Below are 19853 nucleotides of genomic sequence, written 5' to 3'. Positions count from 1 at the left end.
TTTGCAGAAGGTGGTCACCCAAAAATTCTCTGGGGGTAAGATGGGAAGCCCCTGTTGATCTGAGACCCACAGGTCTCTGTGTGAGATCAGAGGTCTCCCTGAGCACCGTCATCCCTTCTGGCTTCCCTTCCCCACAGAAGCTCCCTGAGCAATTTGGGCCTCTGTCAGCAAAACATACTTCACAGGGTTGGTGCTGGGAGATAAAATTGGGGAAGGGGATGCTATGTGTCCTACCTTCAGTTGCAGAAGGAAAGGTAAGATAATAAATGATTTTATGGTGTTTTGCAAAACAAAGTCATTCAGTAGATGGGTCACTATGTCACCAGTGTGTCTAATTCAACTGTCATGCAGACATTTATTCTTTTTTAGCAGGACAAAAGCAGCATTCTGTGCATAGCTAATGTTCTGTTTAGGACACTTTTAAAGGGGGCAGAAAGCTTAATGTTGGCTTGTGCTGTCTTGTAGTGGCTGGGCCCCCCTCACCCCCACCCAGAACCAAAGAAGGCCCCAGTTCCTCCCCGGGACACAGACACAGACCATGTTGCACAATGGAGAAATGATTTTTCTTCTATGTTTTTGCAGTCTGGCATGCCCTCTCTCCCTTCTGCTTGAATGTTTTGTTCTGTGAAATGTCCTTCATCTTTCTGTAGAACTGGACAAGGGCATAGGCAACATTGTGCATGTGTGAAGCAGCACATCATCTCACGTTTTCTGCCTGTGTATCGCACAGTGAATATTTTCTTCGTGGCAGCAGCATCAGGGATTTTCTACCCCAACAGCAGCAGAGGAGGGAAGGTGTGTTTCTGAGCAGCGAGGGTCTTCTTGGACTGATACGTTGAAAAACTCCATAGAAGAAAACTGCCTGGTGGGGGGAACTCAGCAGGAAGGAGGGTGGTTTTTGATGAAGCCTGTTTCGCTGTGGCGTGACCGTCCCTCCTGCTCCCCTCCCTCCCTGGAGAAGTGCCCCTGGGTTGGAATGGCAGTGGAAGAGAGGGGGCTGCTTAACTATCCCGGAGAGGGCCGAACTCCAGAACGCTCCCTTCCCTAAAGAAGGCAGCCTTTGAGGCTGGTGGTGCCAACTCAGCATGCGTCCGACTGCACTTTGCAGTGCCACCCCATTTTTGCCAGACCCCTTTGTGTCGCTGGCCTTGGGGGCTTCTGTCTGGGGAAGGAAGGCTTTACTGGCCCTCCTGGAAGCCTGTGCGCAAAACCACACCTTTCACAATGGTGTTAATATTTGACCCGGTAGGAAACAAGAATGCTAATGAAAGACTGCCTCTGGTTGGTCCAGAACGTTTTTGAGAGCACTAAGGATGGGTAAATTTCATTTATCAGCCATCCGGTTGCAACTCATCTCCCAGAACATGCATTCAAATCTTACCCATCATTTCTGCTTCTTTGCGTTCCTGTGCCCTGGTCACAGCAGTTCTAAAGCGATTCTCTAGTTGTGTGGCTAGAAAGGGCACTCAAAGAAATGAAAGTTGCCCATATTTGCACAGATTGTGCCAACTGTGCGGGTGTTATATGTACATCTGCAGCATAACTGAATTGGCAGTGAGATGAACACGTTTGGAATATTCTGTCCTGCAAGATTTTAACACAAATTATGATTGTCTGGACAGTCCCAAATATTCCAGAGAGGGCTGGCATATTTGGACTCTTCAAGTACTTTTGGTTTTCCTGTTTTATGTTGCACTGTCTAGGCCTCCTTAGGGAAACTTCTCAAGGGGACCTTAATTGTGTTAAACGTCTCTTGTCGTGACTGAGTAGAACTGCTTTCATTTGAAGAATTCCTAGAAAGCAGATGTTTGGCATGAAGGCTTCTGCCCGTTGTCATTTTTGCGTTGAGCTATTCCTCTGGTTCTGTTGTGTGCCCTGTCTTTGTGTTGCACCCTTTGGTTAACATTATGGCTCCCCTCACCTCCATTTTTTTCCTTCTCGTCCTTTTCACAAACGTGTGGCAGGGTCTTCTGGGCGAGCTCATTCTCTTGCAGCAGCAAATCCAGCAGCATGAAGAGGAGGTCCGCCGAGCCGCTGACCAATATGGGCCAGGCTCCTCCCAGCAGAAGCGAAAGGTGATGGCTTTCAGATAGAAAGAGAAGGCCCCGGGATGCTCCTGCTCTCCTCCACCCTGCTTTCACCTAATCAGGCCCTTCGCAGTGATTGAACTTTGGTTGCTGGGCTTTCTGCTCAACTCCTTCTTTTTAAGAATGCACCAATCCGTTTGCTCCTACTTCATCACGGGGTTGTCCTTTTAGCATGTTGATTCCTGTCTTTTTAATTCTCACAAAAGCGATGTTAAGCCCTGAAAAAAATGCATGTGTAACCAGGCAGTTTTTCCATCAACTTCTGAGACCAATGTATGCTGATGGGGACAAAGGCTGTTATGATGGTGATCTTTCTGGAGGCACTCTGTGGTCTTTTCCAGCATGGCTCAGTAGATATCAGTGGTAAGAAGGTAAAGTATCTTGAACAGCTTTTGGACGTCATATCTGAACTTCAGACCCTCCACATTTTATGTTTGTGCCTCTGAATTTGAAAGATCCACCCGATTCTACAGATTTGCAATTTCTGTAGAACTTTCACATAAGGTGGGGGAACACAGAATGGGAATGGCAAGGGGAGCTCAGAGTTGAGGAAAGAGGCAAGACAGTTGGAGAGGTCCAAGGTGAGGTTGTGGCGCAAACTGTTCTGGTTCTCAAACAGATCCCTCTTCTGTGTAGACGAGCATGGGCTCTAAGACCTGCCATCGGAGCTCCGCCTGCTGTCTCACTGCCAAGGCTGTTGAGTGAGCCAGTAAGAGAGGTAGCATGGAAGGACAGCAAGTCATTTTCCTTTTGGGAAGTTCCTGTCAGCCTCCTGGTCAAATGCTGAAAAGTTTTTTAATATTTAACTCTTCCAGTGCTTTTAATGACTGGATAGTCACCCAGAGATAAGCTTAATTGCTTTTCGAATTTGTACTTTAGTCCTGGATGGTGATTATTGCTTTAATCTGCTTTCTGTGAACCAAGGAACAAGGTATATCAGGATCTTCTATTCCATGTACAGGTGGTGGTCATCCATATCTTGGATTTTATTGCAGCCCAGAAATCTCTTCTTTTAGAGAAAATGGATTAATCCACAGCCAAAGCCATCTCAGTATTTTCATCTGCCCCAGTGAAGGGTTAAAGGCTGCCAGCTGCTTCAATCAATTCTGCTTTTTTTCTGTTGTGGAGAACAAGCAGAATAGACCCCTTAAATGGGAGATGATTTTAAAAGTCATATAATCCAACCACCTCCATTCACTGTCTGCAGTGCAGCACACAGTGGTGGCTTTGCTTCAGCAGCTCTGGTGAAACAGAACCCCTGCTTCCTGTGGCAGCGTGACCATTGCTGAACAGTGCTGACCATTAGGAAGTCTTATTGCCCCTCGGCTCCTGTCCTGCCACTGTGGAGGCAGACAACGAGGTGACTCCTCTCCTGCAGAGTAGCTGCTCAGATGCTTGAAGACTCCTTCCCCTTGGCCAAGCTCCACCATGTTTGTCAACATGATACTCAGAACCGAACTTGAATGGATGGCCACCACCGAAGATGATTCTAAGGGTGGATTAGACCAAAGCATGGAGCACTTGGGCTCTCAGCGGCTCCTGGTGTTGACGGTGTTTGTTGCCTTCCCCGAAATCCCAGCTGCAAGGGAGCAGCAGTGGAAGAGGCTGTTGGAGACGCTGCTTCTGAGCTGCAAATTCCCCCTAGACCGTTTTGTTCCCAGCGTCTTCCAGATCTCCCTGCCTGTCTTAGGACCAAAATGGTCTTGCTTGAGAGAGCTGAACATCCTTAGGCACAGGTTTAGGCAAAGGAGATGCTTTTTCTGATTTCTTGCTTGTGAACCAATTGTTCATAAAGGAAAGGAGAAAACACGATGGTTGGCCAACAGTACCTTAACTGTTCTGGAGAAGCAGGAGATGCAGAACGCATAAACCTTTTGCACAGCTTGGGGATTGTTGTGGGTGCTTTTCAGTATTGCTGAAAAATGTGCTCATCTTTGGGTATCAGAGAGGCTCACATGAGAGCAGGCCAGCGTTATTGGGTGGTTGCTTTAACTTTGTACATCACCCAGGGTTGGGTGGCTCTAGAAATGTAAACAGCCAGTCGCTATCCCCAATGTCACCTTGTCTCCAAACCCTCCCAGCAGAGGCGCTGCTAGCTGTGTCGTCCCAGCTGCCAGCCCAGGGGTCGTCTTGGGCTGAATGGAGGGCAGTTGAAAGCATTCTGACGGAGAGGCTCTCCCTGTTGAATGGCTGCAGACTTTGGAAAGGCCCTTTGTGTACAAAGGAGTGTCTGTGCCCTTAATACCGGACTCCATTCTGGGGTACAAACAAATGCCAACTTTTTCTCTTCAATTCAGACAACTTTGAAATTGGACAGCTTGTTATTCTGAACATCAGAATAGTTTCTAATAATACCCTATCCATCTTTGCCCCAGTTGAAATTTTTTGAAGCACAATAGTGGTGTGAAATACATGAAAGAGGTATTAATGAGCCTAAGAGAAATCTTTCCCCCAAATCATAAAACCCAGTGCGTATCTTTGCGCACGTTTTTTTTAAAAACTCTTTATTAATAGCTCAGCAGACTTTTTTTGTGCAGAGATAGATGGATTTAGGAGAAGTGAACTATATTATTACAGTGCATATCTAAAAGGTCTCTTCATCTGGAAAAACCTGGTTCCCAAGGACACCTTAGGAAGTAACGTTTTAAGAGTGCGCTTTCTCAAGTACATTGCTAATAAATCTGCAGCTGCTTTGCGAAATAAGGCATCTGAGTAAGTGTGGCAGCCGTTATGGCAAAATACTGTTATGAACAAGTTTGCTTTCAGGTCCAAGCTATCAGTTTGGCAAAAGGACTTGACTAAATCGTTCTTGTAAAAGTAATGGCTCTTAAAGCTTATGGGTTGTGGATCTCTTGCATCTCAAATATTTTGGTTTTTTCAGTGTATTTATAATTTCAGCTTTTATGGCCACCCACTCATACAAGACTCTTCAATCTAACCAACATTAAAACAATAAAGCATTAAACTAATTTATATCCCACTATATAGACATAGGTAACATCTAAAATGCTCAGAATGCATTTTGTGTTCTTTTGCTGTTGCAGGTTTCTGATAAAGAAAAGGTTGATCAGCTCCAAGAAGAATTATTACGTACACAGGTATGGGAACTTTGCTGCTGTTGAGGCCAAAATCTTAATTTGCCAGATGAATTGCGAAAAAACAAAGCAAGATAAATTAAGCCCCCTGAACTTTTGATCCCCTGGGGGGGTGCCGCTCTGATGGTGACGTTCTTCCTGGTCTCGTAGAATGAGCTTAGAGCCAGATGTGCCAGGCTTGGGCGGCTGATCAGGCTGGGACCAGTCACTGCTGTGTCCTTCAGACGCGTGTAGGTAGAGATCCAGACGTGGGTCCACGATGCTTGTTCTGTGCCTGGAGAGTCCTCACCTTCCAACTCAGCGAGGGCTACAGCAGCAACTGTATCGCCCGTGACCAGCTGGTGCCCATTTTATTTTGCTGTTGAGAGAGTTTGAAAAAAAATGCCATTTAAAGATATAATCAGATCCATTTTGAAATATTTCTCAGATTTAATATAATATACCATTTATCTATAAGTTCATACCCTTTGGGATATTTTTGTCAGGTTTTTTTTTTTTAACCCAAATCCTAAACATTGTGTAAAGAGAATGTCTGTATGGGGCTTCCTCCTCACCTTTGGAGGCTACCTGCGTTGCCACTGATTTTGGCTTCCCAAAAGTGAGGTTTTGGCAGCCACGTTACCCTCTGGGCGACAGGGGAGGCACAATCAAGCTCCCCAAGGTTTCCAACCAGGTGAAGTGAGACACTCCCATTTGGCTGATTTCCCCTTCCAGAAGATGAACAATGCTGGGGAAAGAGGAGGGCAGGCTTGAGAGTGACACCAGCCACCACTTTGAAATAGCATTATTGAAGAACTGTTTCACCTTTCCTTGGAAGCAAAAGTCAATGTTTTGAAGGAATCCAAGACCTTTTGTTGTTAAATTATTGGTAATCATTGTGCTGGGTAAGAGAGCAGCAAACTCTGTAGCCTGTTTCATCTCCCTGCGTGCTCTTCTCCTGCACTTCACTCTCAAGTTCTAATATTCACCATTTCAATCTTTTTGCAGTTGAAATATCAACGGATGCTTGAGCGTTTAGAGAAGGAGAATAAAGAGCTGAGGAAGATTGTCTTGCAGAAAGATGAGAAAGGCATTCATCAGAGGAAGCTAAAGGTAATGAATACAGAACGTCTTCCATGCTCTTGTGACTCGTTGGTGCTATTCCTAGTAGCAGTTTTCACTTTGTAAAAGCGTGCCCTCGCATGGATGGCATCCCCGTTATTTTGGAGATGATGTCGTATCTTAGAGATAGCACAAGTTCTCGAGGCATTTTCTTGTGATGCCCCCCTTGGGTGCGGCACATACCCTCAGGAACCTGGCATTCATTTCCCACCTTTCCTCTGAGAGCAGCATGGTTTGCGAGGCAGTCTCCTCTTTGCTTATTCAGTCCACAGCTGTGGCCCAGCAACATAGAGTGGACTGAAAGAGGGTGAGTGACCCAGAGCAGTCCACAAGGAGTTAAGTGTGGATCTTTCCACACCAGTTCTGCACTAGAGCGTCTCCCGGTATTTGCCTTCAGTTGTACTATGACAGTGGTAATCTTCCTTCTTCCCCGTGCTTGGCTTTGGCCGCGTTCACCAAGTGAATTATTTCTTCCTTAGAAATCTTTGATTGACATGTACTCTGAAGTTCTGGATACGCTGTCAGATTACGATGCTAGCTACAATACCCATGACCACCTGCCTCGGGTAAGTTGGAGATGAGCCTGCATTCACCCTGAAAATGGGTAGATTACTATCTTCCAGTTCAGCTGTGAGGAAGAGGAAGGCTGCTACAGTTATGTAATGGCTGAACATGCCCAAATTGTGAGGGTAGGCAATTTCTGCCCTAGTTTTGGGGCATCCTAAGTAGATTATATCTACATGGCATGTATTTCCCTTGATGTCATTGGATCTTCTGTACTGGAACTTTTGAAAAGCTTCGTTTAAAATTCAGGAAGCTGCCTCTTACAGAATAGGAATTCTGGAGTGGCGGGTAAAAAGTGCAGTTTGTCCCAACTCAGGAGAAATAATTTGTTTCTTTGAAAAACCAGCATTTGCATTTCAGGTGGTTGTGGTTGGAGACCAGAGTGCTGGCAAAACCAGTGTGCTGGAAATGATAGCTCAAGCCCGGATCTTCCCTCGAGGCTCAGGAGAAATGATGACACGCTCACCTGTTAAGGTGGGGATATTAAATAACTGAACTACCAAAACCATGAGCTTTCCAGAAGGAGAGCCTGTTGGGCATGATCCCAGTGAGATATGCTCCGATGTCTTATCGGGTGCTTTCTCTTTTTTGAATCCACTTTGGACTTTAGGTCACTCTCAGCGAAGGTCCTCACCACGTGGCTGTGTTCAAGGATAGTTCTCGAGAATTTGATTTGACCAAGGAGGAAGACGTAAGTTTCAAGGATCAGAATGCTATCAAAGTATTTGCTTTTTTTTTAATCATACCCCACAGCCTGTAGAATGAATTATCTGTCAGTAGATGTGTGACATTTTTGGTCAGTGGCGTCAAGAGAGATCGGCTCATTTTACAAATGGAACCTGGCCAAAGTGAGCTGTGGTGAATCCTTCCTTGAGGAAGGGGTGATGTCAGTGTCCTTGAAAGAGGCTGTGGTGCCCCTCTCTTCAAGAAGGCCTCAGCCTGGCTCTTCTAGGGAATTCTCGCTGTATCTCCCAGTTTCCTTTCTTGGGGGAAGGTTGTTGAGGTGATGGGACAGAGTTACAGAGCGTCCTGGACAAGGTGAAGCGTATGGGTCCTTTTCAACCTAGATTCAGACCGTGGCATGGGACTGAAACTGCATGGGACCTTTCACTTGTGGTTGAGCTGTTGTGGGGCCTTTCTGGGACCTTTAATACCATCAAACATGGTATTCTGACTGACTCCAGATGGGTTCTGCCCCCATAGACAGCAGGTCACAATGTGAGGGTCCTCCCGGACTCGGGTTCTGATAGAAGAGCAGGTAGAGGCCACAGCCAGGGGTTGCTTTGGCTGGCACACCGGGCGCGGCCTTTCCTGGAGCGGGAGGCTGTATTGATGTTCACTCATGCTCTTGTCGCTGGTCGAATGAATGAGGGTAATGGCAATTTGTTCTATATGGGACTGCCCTTGAGGACCATTCAGAAGCTGCAAATGGTTCAAAATGCAGCTTCCAGCGTGATAATGGCTCAGGCCCAATTTAACCACGTAATACCTCTATTGTGGGAGCTGCAGTGTTTGCCCATCAGCTTCAGGATGCAATTCCAGGTGCTGGTTGTATGGCTTGGGGCACGATTCTCCACAGGTGGCCTAATCCAGGGGGAATCTGCTTGTCCGATGTCATTTCAGTGAGGTGGGGAGGGGAGAGTTGAGCCTTTTCTGTCATGCCTGGTGGAGGATCTGTGAACGTGTCTGTCTGTTTGTTTGCTTGTTTATTGATTGGCCAAGTTTATAAGGCAGCCCCACTCCACAAAAGCTCCACAGTAAGCACTCTGGACGCCCGTCCTCTGTGGCCTCTATGATTGCTCTCTTCTTCATTGCCATGCCGTAGGATGCCTTTTCCAAGACCAGATTCTGTGCAGCTCGACACTCTTGTTGTTCCAGAGTGGTAGAAGAGACTTCTGCCTTGAGTGTTTCCCCTCAGGACTGCTAAGGTCTGATTCTGTTCATTTCTGATTGTGCTGAAACAGCTGGCAGCCTTGAGAAATGAGATTGAGATCAGGATGAAGAAGAGCGTGAGCAGCGGCTGCACGGTCAGCTCGGAGGTAAGGCCTGTCTTCTTCTGCCCCGCATCATTTTATCCCCTTCCTACTTCCGGAGAGGCTTTCTAGAAAGTCCCTGGGGTGCAGAATGTCCTGGGCTCCTCTCTCCCTCTCCCTCTCCCCCTCAAGCTGCGCTATTTCCTTTGCAGACGATATCACTCAGCGTTAAAGGTCCTGGCCTGCAGAGGATGGTGCTGGTGGATTTGCCCGGGGTCATCAGTGTAAGTGTCCTGTGCTGGGGAGGGAGACAGTGCTGAAGTTCCGGTGGGCCTTGGGCATCGTTCCATCAGCCTCAGTTCCCTGGCTGTAAAATGGGGGTGCTGCTGTCCTTCTGGGAATGGATGAAAGAGGCATCCCCCACATTCTTTGCAAAGAAGTCAGAGTGGTGTTGTGGTCGCAGTATGATCCACGTTCAGGTCCACACTCGGTCACGGAAGCCCAGGGGATGATCTGGGGCTACGCCATTTCTCTCAACCCAACATCACCTCACCAGGCTGCTGTTAGCAGAGGGAGTGTTGCGTACACCAAGGTTAGGTGGCCTTTTCTACCTTGGGGGCTGCAGCATTTAAAATACATTTTAAATGTTTAATTTAAAAGAAATATGTGTTCTAAATTAAAATGGCCGAAATCTGACACAGACCTCTTCTGCATTTTGGTTACCTCTTGAGGTCTTAGCTGTTTTAATTTTAAAAAAAGTTTAAAATGTTGGCCAGTGAGGAGATCTCGGGGGACTTCCTTAGATTCCCTCCTGGAGCCTTCAGGAGAACTTGGTTCCCGGATGAAGTTAGAACTTGGTCTCAGCAGGAGGCACCCCCTGGAGGCTAAGGCAGCCCCGGCCTAGCTCCAGATCTCACCCCTGGAGAAGGTGGCCGTGGAGCACTGCTTCCATAACCTACCAAGAGGGCCACATGGTCCTCACTCAACCCAGAGGAGGCCTTCCTGCGCTGGCTGCCGGTTGGCCTTTCCTTCGGCTGAGTTGACAGGCCAAGATTTGAGCCGATGGGAAGCGCCATTTGGGGGGTGCCTTGTTTTTTACTGGGCTTAGTCTTCCTGATCTTCAGGCTGCTCTCAGGGTTTGGAGTTTGGCTCGCTTACGTGTTGCAGAAATTGGTGCTCGAAACATTATCAGTCCATTCATAGAATAGGACAGGCTAGGGAAGAAAACCCTAATTAATCCAGCCTGTTGAGGACAAGAAAAAAGAGATTTAAACCACAGAAATATGTCTGTTAAACATTTCCATGAGTATCCCAGCATGAAATTTTAAAAATTTATTGCATAAGAAAATATTTATTTATTTATTTGTTTGTTTGTTTATTATATCACTTTACATAGCTGCCCGTCTCACAGTTGCAACTCTGGGCAGCAGACACAAGCTTAAAAACCAACAGAACAAAAATAATAAATCATAACAGTAAGCAGCAGTACTACCTGAGGGCAATCAAACGTAAGCCACTTAACCAGAGGCATGCCAAAGAAAACCACAATGATGGGCTCACCCGACCTGCAGGCCTTGTGCCCAGGGAAACATCCAGGTCTTCAAGGGTTTACGAAATGCCAGCAGAGTTGGGGCCAAATGAATCTCAAGTGATTTGATGTTCCGAAGGGCAGGAGCCATGACAGAGGAGGTCTGTTCCCTGGGTACTTTATAATAGGCGGCAAGCACCTGGAGCATGCCCACTATGGCAGATCTGGTGGGCTGGGCCAAAACAGAGAGAGAGAATCCCACAAATAACCTGTTTCCATGCCATGAAGTGTTTTATAGGGGATAATCAGCACCTTGAATTGCCCCTGGAAGTCTGCTGGGATCCAGTGCAGTTCACAGAGCAGTGTATAACATGGCGTAGCTAGGTGCACTCTTAAGTGCCTGCGCCACCACATTCCGATCCAGCTGCAACTTCTGACTGGTCTTCAGGGGCAGCCCCATGTAGAGCACAATGCAGTGATCCATTCAGGAGGTAACCAAGCATGAATAACCAAGAGCAGGGCCTCCTGATCCAAGAAGGGGTGCAATTGGCACACAAGATGGATCCGTGCAAAAGCCCTCCTGGGCATGGCTGCCATTTATAGCTCAAACGGAATCTGAATCCAGGAGGAGCCCCAAATTCCGCCCCATTGAGAACTAAGGACAGCAAATTCCCAGATCCGAGGGGCCTTAGAACCCCAAACCGTTCAGTCTTGCTAGGGTTGACTTGAAGCATCCCAAATGAACAGTTCGCTCCTGAATGCAGCTGCCTAGAGAAGCTGCACATTGTTCCTCCACAGAAACGTCAAATACAGACATGGAAACAAGCCTCAGCTGGCCCCACGGTCCTCTCGTGTCATCCCCCTCTCTTTTCACAGACGGTGACCTCAGGGATGGCTCCAAACACAAAAGACACCATCTTCAGCATCAGCAAAGCCTACATGCAGAATCCCAATGCCATCATCCTGTGCATTCAAGGTAACCAGGGTCTTGCTGGGCCCTCGGAAGGTTTTGCTCATGGAAGATGAAACCCTGCGTTCATTTGGGCTTTGGGCTGTGGTGCTTGCAGAGCGGGCTGTCCTTTGCTCCTGCCCTGGCCTGAGCAGAGTGAGGCAGGGCAGGGATGATTCTGTCCTTGTCCGTGCTCCACTCTCCGACGGTTGGATGTTCAGCTGCTCCCAGAGTTGAACAGGGATGCCTGTTCTGCCTTTCGCTTTTAAGGAGCCCCTGCTTTCCCTCCAGGAGCAACTCTGAGCTTTCGTTTCCTTTCCAGACGGGTCTGTAGATGCGGAACGCAGCATTGTCACCGACCTGGTCAGCCAAATGGACCCTCAGGGCAGGAGGACCATCTTTGTTTTAACCAAAGTGGATCTTGCGGAGAAAAATGTGACCAGTCCAAGCAGGGTGAGGGGGAGAACGATTTCATGGAGCAGAAGTTGCTCAGCTAGCAAAAAGATTTTTAAAACGCCATGTTTCCCATAGGAAGCTCTTACCTGGTAGGAATAACCAGACGATTCTGGTCAGGTTTGCTGGGCGGATTCTGGGTCTGTAATTTTGCTTCCTTGTTTCTTCCATGGAAAGTTTGCTCATTAGCTGAAGTTAGCAAAGGTTTTATGTCTTCTGGGTGTGTTTTCTCCTCTGTGTGCGTGTGTGTGTGTGTGTGTGTGTATCTGAAGCTACAAAAAAAATAACATGCTTCATGGCTAGTGTGCTAGTTGGATACTCATAGGAAAGTGCCTGTAGACCAGTGTTTCTCAACCTTGGCAGATGTGTGGACTTCCACACACATTCAAGCTGCCAAGGTTGAGAAACACCACTCTAGACAAATGGTAGTTGTGTATGCAAATGGCTTCTGTGGGGCATCAAGGGGACCTCCTGCCTTGCCCTCAGCTTTGAACACAGTCATGCGGGTGCAGAACAAAGGATCGGGAATTCTGCCTTGCTGTGCTTTGGGCCGGTGTCGTCGTTCCCAGCCCCAGGATGTAATCTGGGGCTTCTCTGAATTCACGCTGCCAGGCTGGGTTGGCTACAAGAGTTCCCCTGCTCTGCATGTAGAGGGGTGCGGAGGGGAGTTTGTGGAATTACAGAGATGGCAGGGTCCTCTTCACGGAAGGTGGTGGACAGATAGCCATTGGTCTGTCAGGGTGCTTTACTTTTGATTTCTGCCCTGAGCAGAGGGGGACTGGCCCCTGATCTAAAGGGCACCTTGTGACTGGGTGGCGGGTTTTGCCTCGTGGGTAAAGGAAACCCAAGCAAAACTCGTGCAGCTTCCCTCTTTTTACAGATTCAGCAAATCATCGAAGGCAAACTCTTCCCAATGAAGGCTCTGGGGTATTTTGCTGTGGTTACCGGAAAAGGTATCTTAAGGTTGGCTTTTGTCCAGCTACTAGACATTTCCTTCCTGTATGGATGATCTCAAATCTCTTTCTCTTTTCTCTCTCTCTAGGAAACAGCTGTGAAAGCATTGAATCTATTAGAGACTATGAAGAGGACTTTTTCCAAAACTCCAAACTATTGAAGTATGCTCATCCTTGGTTTTTAAAGTATGTCTTGCTGGTTTAAAGCCACTTGCTGAGGCATATTTCAGAATTTTTGAGGATGTAAAGCATTTCAGTTGCCCAGGCAGTATCACGCTTATAAAGTCTGACTTGGAATTGGCTGTCCTGAAAACTTTCCAATTCAATGTGATTTTCCTTTGAGTAATGGAAGGCCCCTCCATCAGGAGGCGGAAGGCCACCATCAGCCTTCAGCCTTCTCAGCTGCAAGGTCGATCCAGTGTCTGAGCTCTGGCAGAATATGCTTCCGAACTAGGACATGAACTCGCACTGTGAATCTGGAGAAATGCAACAACTTGTTTCTGGATGGATTGGGGTCTGAACGTTGCATTCCTATGAAGGAGCTGCACAGCGCGACCCTATCAGTGTTTGGAATCCAGTAGGGCTTATTCTCCTTAATCAGCATGTTTAAGGCTACAGCCTCAGCCTACATGCTTCCGAGGAACAGAAGTCTAGGGCAGGGTTCCTCAACCCTGGCAACTTTAAGATGCATGGACTTCAACTCCCAGAATTCCCCAGCCAGCCAAGGTTGAGAAACGCTGGTCTGTGTATGCTTCTGCTGACAGTTATTTATTTATTTATTTATTTATTTATTTATTTATTATATATATATATATATATATATATATATATATATATATATACACACATACATACACACAGTATAAATAAAATTTGTCACCACCCTTCTTGTTAAAAAGCGACTCTGGGCAGTTTACAGAAAAGATAAAATCAATTAAAATACAATATAAAAACAGTTTTAAATGAATAATAAATAAATTCCAGAATCAGTGAAACTGGCGAGTAGCTCAGGGAGTGTCCTGAGGGCACCAGCCACCCCCAGGATTCACTTTCAAGTGATTATGTGCAGAGGCTCTCACAGTCACTCTTTGGCTACCGTGTTTTTGCGCAGCCTTCTCAGGCCACGTTAGGGTTTCTTTGTTTTGTTGCACGTTGAGATAAAAGGAAGAGGGAAAAGTCAGTATCCCAGGTGCCCCGTGAATAAAGCAAAGTGCTAGAAGAAAAGGCTGGGCCAGCTGGGAAGAACAGGATAAAGCAGCAGGATTGGAGCGTTTCTTGAACAAGCGTAAATTTCCAAACCCAAGAAGTTTGGCATCTAGGATGCTGAAGGAATGGGTTGATGGTCTAGCCAAATTATTACGTGTCATTTTGAGTAATCTTGGAGAACTGGTGAAGTGCCAGATGATTTCCTCAGAAACAGGGGAAAGACACTATTTGTGGTGGTTTAGTATTACCACTCTGACACCGAGATCTGGGAAGATTCTGGAGGAGGTAATAAAAACATTGATTTGTAAGCACCTTGGAATCCAGGTGCTTACACCAGGTGCAAAGCACCAGCAATTACCAGAAGCTGGTGTGGATTTGCTGGGCTAATCTTACCTCCTTTTTTGGCTGGGTAACTTCCTTAACAGATTGTGGAAATGCTGTGGACATGACCTACCTAGTGCGCCCTGTCCGGCGCGCCTGACACAGGACACCACAGCAGCCCAATAAGCAGGCTGGTGAAGTGGGGGCTGCGTGGCAGAAACATCCACGCATACCTGGCTGGCTCAGAAATCCCAACTGTTGATGGTGGTTTCCCACCAGATTAGGAAGGAATTGAATGGGGTGCCCCGTCAGTCTCTCAGCGATGGCTCGGATAGAGAAGCGGAAGGGATGCTCGCTGGAGCAGCTGGGTGGGATGCTGCCGTCCTAGAAGACAGAAATAAAATTCACCGTGATCTTACTAGAGCAGAGAAATGGGCTGAAAGTAACAGAATGGAGTTTAAGAGGCAGTTGCAAAATCATACACTTAGGAGTCAAGTTAGACTCGCCATAAAGGATCGGGGGACATCTAGCTTGGGAATACAACTTAGAATCCTAGGATTAGAAGCTCCCTTGGAGGTCTTCTAGTCCAGCCCCCTGCCCGGGGCAGGAATATTCAGTCCATCCCAGGCCAAGGGCCGTCCCACCTGGGCTTGAAGCCCTCCGGTGTGGAGCCCCCCCCCCCCCCAAATCTAAGAGGCAAGCTCTCAGGGTCAGGAAACAGCTCCTTGTTCTGAGCTTGGATCTACACCGCCCTACCCTTGGGGACTTCAGAGAAGAAATCCACTCTCTCTTCCCCGTGTCCCTCCTTGGCCACCGCCTCTTTAGGCTAAACGCGCCCAGTTCTTTTAACTAACCCTCTCGCCATTTTTGTTGCTCTTCTCCACTCTCTTTCCGTTTCCGCCTTGTGTTGTGGTGACCGGAACTGGACCCCGTGTTCCAGGTGTGGTCTGACCAATGCAGTCTGTACCTTTGTTGATGCAGCCCAAAACTGCATTGGCTCTTTTGGCAGCTGCCGCACGCGGCTGGCTTACGCCAAATCTAATACCAAGACACCCAGATCCTTCTCCTGAGGACCGCTGCTGAACCAGGCACTGCCTGGGTTTTTCCTACCTGTGCGTCTGGTAGGTTCCCCTTCCTAAACGAAAATGCAGCCGCCTCACCCGGAAAAAGGCAAAACGGGTGTGGGGGTGAAGGCGTGAGTGTTTCCACCGCCACCCTTTCCTGTGCTCCTTCCCTTGGGGGGGCGGGGCAGGGGGAGACGGGCCTCCGATCCTGAGGCGTCCGTCCCTCGCTTGATACCTTTCTGCAGCGTTAGTGTCTTTTCCTTGCAGGAATTGCATGCTGAAACCCCACCAGGTGACCACGCGCAACCTCAGCCTTGCTGTGTCAGACTGTTTTTGGAAAATGGTGCGTGAATCCGTGGAGCAGCAGGCGGATGCTTTCAAAGGTAAAGGGGCAGACTCCGAGGCAGAGCTGTCCTTACCAGGCGGGGTGTATGGCTATGCATGAATGACCCTGCACATTGTTAGGCCAGGCCTGTGGCTCCTATGCCTCCGGGGTACAGGGAAATGACCCTACCCTAGCCGTCTCAGGAGGTCTCAGGCAACGCTTTCGATGGACAAGCTCAGCGTTCAGGGCTGGGCTTGGCCCGCGGTGCTTCTAGGGCTCTGCTACAGCTGGAATGGAATTGGGGAAGAGCCTCGGGGCTGGACCCAGGGGGTGACACAGGGAAGCCGCCTTCAGCTGCGCTGAGTGGCCACCAGGCAAAACGCTCTGGAGGCAGGAGACGCCTGGCTGCTCCAGTTCTGCCTCTCTCTGTGGCCCCTTGAGATTTCGTGCGTTCCCAGGGCAGAGTGTGATCCTGAGGGTTTGGTGGGGAAAAATGTTGGCTCGGGAAAGGAACTCCAAGCTCGTGGGATGGGATGGGAGAGAGGTTTTCATCACTCCACTCGGCCACCCCCAGGGGAGTGGGGCGGGGCAGGAGGAAAGGAAACCTGCACTCCTTCGACGAAGGATTGGCCCAGGGCAATGTTTTCAACCTTGGCCACTTTAAGATGCGTGAACTTCATCCCCAGAATTCTCCATGATTAGGGGAATTCTGGAAGTTGAAGTCCACGCATCTTAAAGTGGCCAAGGTTGAGAAACACCAGCTCAGGGAATGGGAGAGCATTTCTACAGCAGGCAGAATGAAGGTGCCTCTCCACTCAGCTGCCTAAAACCTGGGGAAGACTCTCCGGTCACGAAAGAGTTGGCTTCGTGGCTCTCTTACTGCTGCAGGGCCAGGGAAAAGAGGCCAGGAGGGGCTGCTTCTCAGCCGCCGCCTGGTCGGATGGAGTTGCCTCCCTTGCAACTGAGGCTTGTGCTCCCCGCCTCGTGCTCCTCACAGGGCATTCGGCGACTGGTTAACGGTCGCTGCTTTTCAGCTTCAGTTACCACCGTGTTCCATTTTGGTCCCGTATTCTAGGGCTCTAGATCATTTGATTTTAACGATGCTGACTGTGGATGTTTTAACGGGTCGTACGTTCTTACTGGGCTGCTGTAAACCTCCCTGAGGGTTTATTGATTTGGCAGTATACGAATTGAATGCCTGAATGGCTGAATAAATACGCAGATAGCTTTTGAAGATAAAGACAGTCTTTCCCACCAGTATCATGCAGTTCAAGCCCCAGGTCAGGGGAGGAGTGCACCAGCGTGTCTTGGGAAGTTCCAGTGTGTGTAATGGGCGCACTCCAGAAAAGTGAGCGAGCAAGCAGTTGGGTATGGATCTCGCTGCTAGGAATAATGTTTTGTTTCCCTAGCAACCCGCTTTAATTTGGAAACAGAGTGGAAGAATAACTACCCCCGCTTGCGAGAGCTGGACCGGGTGAGTTCCTGTCTGTCTCAGAGCCCTTTGAACTTCCTCCTGGGCCTCAGGCATCCTTCCATGTGGAGGCCTGTCCCTGAGCCCCGCAATTAACTGTTGTTCCATATTCCTCGTGGCTTTTCTTTTTCTTTGATATTCTTCCCTACTTTGGGAATCTTCTAAACATGGAAATACGGCTTACTGATTCCAGGAGCTGGCTGGTGGTGCTCGCCTTAGCTGGAGCAGCTCGGAACCTTCTAGTCTGTGCCTTGCTTGCAGGGGGCTGTGCTGAAAGGGGGCGTCCCCTGAAAGGCCCGCCTATCCGTGTCTCCATATTAAAGCACGGGAAATGGCCCCTATCTCGACCTTGTGTCTCCGCTGAGGGATCTGGCCTGGGAAGACACCGCCAAGATCTGATCTTGCGGAGCCCCTGGGGCCAGGAGCGAGGAGGAGGGGGCCAGGAGGAATAGAGGCTCAGACGCCGTGCTCGGTTGGACTCATTCTGCCAGCAGCGCTTAGGTCTGCAAGGCACTCCCTGGGGCAGGACGAACCCAGCCGTGTGGCCTCCTCGTCTTTTTCTCACGGCACCTCCTTTCAAAGCTAAAATGTATTATTAATCAGTTGGTTGCATTTATTTGCCACCAGTTCATGGTGGCTTACCACAAAATTAAAATGTGTGTGGTATAACACAAATGTATAATTAACTAATAAAACTTTCATGGAACGTCTGAAGTTGAAGCACAAATTACGATCAGCATCCCCCTCTCCATCCCCCATAGTAGCACAGTTAGAAAAGAGAGAGGCAGCCAGGATCTTGACCTGAGCTGCCTTGGAACCAGGGATGGTATTGAAGATTGTGGATGTTTGGCTCAGCTCCTCCTCTCCAGCTATTGGCCTTTTCCATGAGGGATGAAGGGAGTCGTGGTTTGACCCCATGACCCCATGTGGAAGAGGGCCCTGCTGAGTCCAGCCACGGAGGTATCTCCCTTTGCCTTGGAAAGGAGCAAGCGCTGGACGAGGCCAGATGGAGCCATGGAGAAGCACGGCGGTTGCCGCCTTTGCCCTGCGAAAGGAGGAATTTGGGGTTGGGGCAGGAGGGGGAAGAGGCTGCCCAAGGAGCAATTCAGGCTCTCCAGCAGCCCACTGGAAGACTCAAGTCCCCAGGAGAGACTTGCGTCATCGCTCCACTCCAGAGGATGCTGTTCTTGCCGAGTGGGCTCAGTTGGCAGAAAATGGCCGTGCCTGTTTGTGCACCTGATTTATCCTACGCCTCATGGTCAGTAATTCTGTTTCTCTGTCTAGAATGAGCTGTTTGAAAAAGCCAAGAACGAAATCCTTGATGAAGTCATAAGTTTGAGCCAGGTGACCCCTAAGCACTGGTACAGTATTTGATTTCTTTTGTTTTTGTTAGGAACGTAGTTGAGATGCTAAGGTTAAAATGGGCTGCTTTGAATGCTCTGTTGATGGCACAGAGTTCTCGGAATGCATCTGGGACTCTCAGTGTTGATGGTTCTACGTGTCTGAAGTAAGTTGGGTGACCTCTGGCTGTTCTGCTGAGGACTGACAGTTTTGCAGTCCCCCTAGGAGGAATCATCCCATTTGTGGATTGTTCTTGGTCCAGGAGTGATTAAAAACAGCCAAAAAGGAGGGGCAGTGGAGGTGAAACAGCTGTGCACAGCTGTAAATATTCTAAATAGAGTCCAGGTGTGTCTGGTTGCCCAACAAATGTCATCTGTGAGCATGCAGAGGCTTACAAAGAGCAAGCAAAAATCTAAGCAGCCTCAAATGTTGTATTGTATAACAGCGTTGTATATAAGCAAGATGGAGCAGGAGAGATGCTGGACTAAGAACCGTGTATGTGCTTAGCATGATTCTTCTCCGTTGGGGTCTCGGGAATCACTGCCGTGCGTGCAAGCAGAATCCTGCTGCTGAAATGTCACAAGGAGGGATTGGGGGCTTGCTCGGGCCTGTGGGCTGTGGCTTTTGACTTGCCTCTTGTCTGATCAGATCAGGAGGCCCCCAACAGCACGTTCGTTGAAGTGCACGTGTGCGTTTATGGAGCTGTTTTTTAACAGATCAATCTGGTTTGGCAAGAGTTCGGCATTAAGCATCATTTGGCCAAAGACAATAGAAACTTCTGCTTTTAGTTTCCAAGTCTTTCCAACTTTTTTTTTTAAGTGTTTGGTATCCTTTCAAGTTCTCATATGTAGCTTTTCTAAAGCTTGAAGTGAGCTGGTTGGAATCCATATGGACCTATTTACTACTCCAGTGTCATAACTTTAGCAGGATAGCAGAGATTTGAATGGGTTCACTCACCAAACACCCCTTGAAGTAGCAAATTTTCTGCAAGAAAATCTTTTCCCCTTCTTTGCAAACCTTTTTCCTTTTGCAGAGGGAACCCATTAACATTCAGGCTCATTATGTTAACCGTGGCTGTTTCCACCCTTTGGACTATCAACCTATCACCCCTATCCCTGCAGCATTAGTTTTCTGCCTCGTTGATCTAGATTTCTTTCTAATTAATCCCAAATTACTCGTCTTCAGAATTCTGCCCTGTTGCCTTGAATGGTGCAGGGCTTCCTGTGTGTTAACAGTCCTCTTCTACTGGGGTTGTACCTCTCTCTAAATCCTCACCCCCCAGTTAACAAAATGCCACGGCTGTGTTCACAGAATACTGGATGCGGTGTCCAAGCAAACTGTCTCAGTGCTTCCTGCGATGGCCTGGTTCACGCAGCAAGCAAAGAGAAGGGCTGAATTCTCACCACATGTGGATTCCCCCCT

General features: G+C 48.3%; 1 protein-coding gene across 4 annotated transcripts in view; it reads left to right on the top strand.

The window, feature by feature from the left end:
- Positions 1–19853, top strand: part of OPA1 (OPA1 mitochondrial dynamin like GTPase) — a 60772-nt gene that overhangs the window by 17658 nt on the left and 23261 nt on the right. For 2 of the 4 annotated variants that reach the window (XM_088131861.1, XM_088131860.1), the window contains 15 exons: positions 1965–2075; positions 5132–5185; positions 6170–6274; positions 6763–6849; positions 7208–7321; positions 7458–7538; positions 8812–8886; positions 9033–9104; positions 11225–11324; positions 11620–11750; positions 12631–12703; positions 12793–12865; positions 15562–15677; positions 17029–17093; positions 18375–18451. In XM_088131861.1, the coding sequence (XP_087987987.1) occupies positions 1965–2075; positions 5132–5185; positions 6170–6274; positions 6763–6849; positions 7208–7321; positions 7458–7538; positions 8812–8886; positions 9033–9104; positions 11225–11324; positions 11620–11750; positions 12631–12703; positions 12793–12865; positions 15562–15677; positions 17029–17093; positions 18375–18451 (1334 nt within the window). The remainder of the gene's footprint in view (positions 1–1964; positions 2076–5131; positions 5186–6169; positions 6275–6762; positions 6850–7207; positions 7322–7457; positions 7539–8811; positions 8887–9032; positions 9105–11224; positions 11325–11619; positions 11751–12630; positions 12704–12792; positions 12866–15561; positions 15678–17028; positions 17094–18374; positions 18452–19853) is intronic. The other 2 variants (XM_088131863.1, XM_088131862.1) reach the window with 1 other exon arrangement.

Source organism: Python bivittatus, unplaced genomic scaffold (assembly GCF_059951505.1).
Source record: "Python bivittatus isolate LINGU-HERP-01145 unplaced genomic scaffold, Pbiv_v1 ctg000980_np1212, whole genome shotgun sequence".
In the NCBI taxonomy this organism is placed as follows: Eukaryota; Metazoa; Chordata; class Lepidosauria; order Squamata; family Pythonidae; genus Python; species Python bivittatus.
This window is presented reverse-complemented; position numbering and strand designations above follow the sequence as displayed.